The following is a 2,960-nucleotide window of genomic DNA, read 5'->3' as shown; positions in this document are numbered from 1 at the left end:
GTATACTCGTAGTTGCCACATGATCAGTTTTAACGATAAAAAAGCATAAGCGATTCTTTATTTCGAAGTATTTCGAGCGCGAATACCTTTTATTTGATTTGGTTTATCTTGAAACACCAATACAGTCGACTGCTGTTTACGTTCCGGCTCATATGCATTTATCCATTATTCGTCACTTATTGCGATCTTATAAACGTGTTTTAAAGCACCGCCATTGTTTTTCTTGAGCATTTGTGTGCACCAATTGACACGAGGATGTTTTTGAGATTTTGTCAAATAATGAAATAATGGGGAATCCAACGAGAAAAACCTTTGTTACGGCTAAATGCTTAGGGTTCTACCTCTGCCTTAATCTCACAGTATGTCGCATGACGATCTTGCATTACTCGTATCAGTTTTTTCATAGCCTCAATATTTTCTGGACGACCTTTACGAATTTTGTCAGTGAAAGTCAGCGAACTGCAGTCACGATTAAAATCATTGTTTCAGCGTTTCGCAGTGGCAAAGGATGGAGATGAAGCTTCATCGCCAAATATGGATGTAAGTTAATCGATGCACACTTGTCTTGATAATCCACGTCGAAAGTCGAAGTTGTAATAAATCATCGAACGAAAATTTTCTCACGTTAATTCAAATTTTTCGCGAACCCTCACTTTACAAATCACTGTAAATAACACACAAAACGCTCTTTTGAGAAAGTCATAAGGTAGGTTATGTTTAATAATGTCAAACTTTTGTATGGAAATGGCAGATGACACCTGACAACAATCAGTGTAGCTAAGGCTCAAAATATAAATAGTGACCCTCATAGTAATATAGGCTTTATTATTATTTTGAGAATGCATATTCGTAGAAATTTTTAGTGGTAAAATAACTTCAGTCAAGTTAATAACATTATAAAATAAATGGATATATTATGTCATTATCAAATTAACAAAATTACTTAATTATAAACAGTTTAGCAAAAGTCCTCACGACCTCACTTCCCACTCAAAATGCGGCTTATAATTGATAATTTGCGATGTCAAAGCGAGTTACTTTGTGAATTTTAAATCATCCAACTTAACACATGAGGATGTGTCTGTATATAAAGGTTGTGCAGAACTGAGAGCAATATTAAATGTAAGAATTCGAAAAATAGTGAAGATAAAATTTCTTTATATAAATTTCATTAAAAATTATGGTTAAAAAAATATGTCAACATTCAATTTTAATGATTTTATGGAATATTCAAATTTTGCTTTTAGATTAGCTGGCATAAGGCCCTTCACATGGAGTGGAGCTTCATCTGAAGTTGAAAATGTGGTCAGCTTAAAGACAATTTGGTTTCTGGTTGGTTTTGTGAACCTTGTGTATCAAAATTTTGGTTTGGTGATGTTTTTATTACTACCGCAATCGTTTCACTCCGATGAAATCGATGAGCAGGAACAAATAGCCAAAATTGCTGAAACTATAAGCATTATGTGCCTTACATTTGTCTGTGTTTGTTACATTTGGACAACATTTTGGCATGGAAAACGATTTTCTATTCTTATGGAGCAGTTTCAGCTCATATTCCCAAGTAACTGTGTACAACAGCAGCAAATCAAGTACAGATTTAACCAATGCGGAGCAAGTATGTTATAGATAAATTGCTTAAAATCTTCATGTTTTAATTAAATAAATTATTTTTCTAATTTATTTCCAGCTGCCGGTTTTTACCGTGTACAGTATTATTATGAGAAATCACAACTTTTGATGAGAGTGACAAAACTTTTTTTTATGTCTGCAATGATCTATTACAACTCTCTGCCAATAGTTGAACTGACTTATGAGGCATTCTGGCCGAATAATATTGTAAAGTATCGTTACCAATCGAATACGTGGTACATGTGGCAAAGTATCGAGAATCAAAAATCTCTTGTTTCGTTTGTGGTTGCGTACTTCTGTCAGATGTTTTCATCCATCATTGGAGTTTCCTTTATAATGGCGGTTAAGTTTATGCTGTGTTTCTTCATAACTCAGATGCAAATGCATTTCGATTTCTTGGCAAATGCATTGGAGAATTTGGATGCCACCCAGCAGAACGCCAATGAACGGCTTAAATTCATAATTAGTTATCATAATCGATTACTTGAGTAAAAAAAATTAAATTATCTTCAACATATTTAAGATAAAGTTCTTTTCTTATTCTTTAGTTTATCACGAGAAATGAATAACATTTTCAATGTCACATTTTTGGTTAACTTTTTCACTTCATCAATTGCAATGTGCTTAATGGGATTTTCTATGTTGATGATTAGCTTAGCCCACGCCTTTAAATATTTTGTTGGTCTTTTGACTTTCATCGTATTTACCTTCTTTATATGCTATCAAGGTAGTGAGCTAACAAGCGCAGTATGTATATCATTCCTTTATATTTACCTAAAATAAAATATCTCTTCATTTCTGATATAAGAGTGAAAAATTGAGAAATGCTGCGTTCCATAGTAATTGGTATGAGGGAAACTTGCCGTATCGCAAAATGATATTATTTTTTATAATGCGGTCGGAGAAACCTACTGTTCTAAGCATTCATAAATTTACTGCAGTGTCCATGCCAACATTTATGGCGGTAAATATATTGTTTCAATATACTTAAGAATATATAATAATTGGACATTTTGATATTTTGCTGTGCCAAAATTTCTTTCCAGGTTTTAAAATTGTCATATCAACTGTTTTCGGTCTTTCGTGCAACTGCTTAATGAAAACGAATAGAATATCCTGAATATCAAAATAAATTAATTATTTAGCAATGCTTAGAAATACAATAAAATACAAATTATTTTATCTTTAAAATTTCGTTTAAAAAAACATACTATGTAGTAAGTTAGAAGTTCGGGAGTGCCCAGCACTGATGCGCAAACGGAAGAAACACCTAGGAGGGTATTTCATGGATCATAAAGACTCTAGACTAGGAAAGATAGGCTTTATACTGT

General features: G+C 32.8%; 1 protein-coding gene across 1 annotated transcript in view; it reads left to right on the top strand.

Moving 5' to 3' along the window:
* Positions 1 to 2,726, top strand: part of LOC119667396 (putative odorant receptor 69a) — a 16,387-nt gene extending 13,661 nt beyond the window's left edge. The window contains exons 4-8 of the mRNA XM_038076686.1: positions 1,248 to 1,615; positions 1,688 to 2,117; positions 2,178 to 2,376; positions 2,438 to 2,593; positions 2,676 to 2,726. Coding sequence (XP_037932614.1) covers positions 1,248 to 1,615; positions 1,688 to 2,117; positions 2,178 to 2,376; positions 2,438 to 2,593; positions 2,676 to 2,726 — 1,204 coding nt within the window. The remainder of the gene's footprint in view (positions 1 to 1,247; positions 1,616 to 1,687; positions 2,118 to 2,177; positions 2,377 to 2,437; positions 2,594 to 2,675) is intronic.
* The last annotated feature ends 234 nt before the right edge of the window (positions 2,727 to 2,960 follow it).

Source organism: Teleopsis dalmanni, chromosome 1 (genome assembly GCF_002237135.1).
Source record: "Teleopsis dalmanni isolate 2A chromosome 1, ASM223713v2, whole genome shotgun sequence".
Lineage (NCBI taxonomy): Eukaryota > Metazoa > Arthropoda > Insecta > Diptera > Diopsidae > Teleopsis > Teleopsis dalmanni.
The sequence above is the reverse complement of the archived record's forward strand: the minus strand, read 5'-3'. Positions and strand labels throughout refer to the sequence as shown.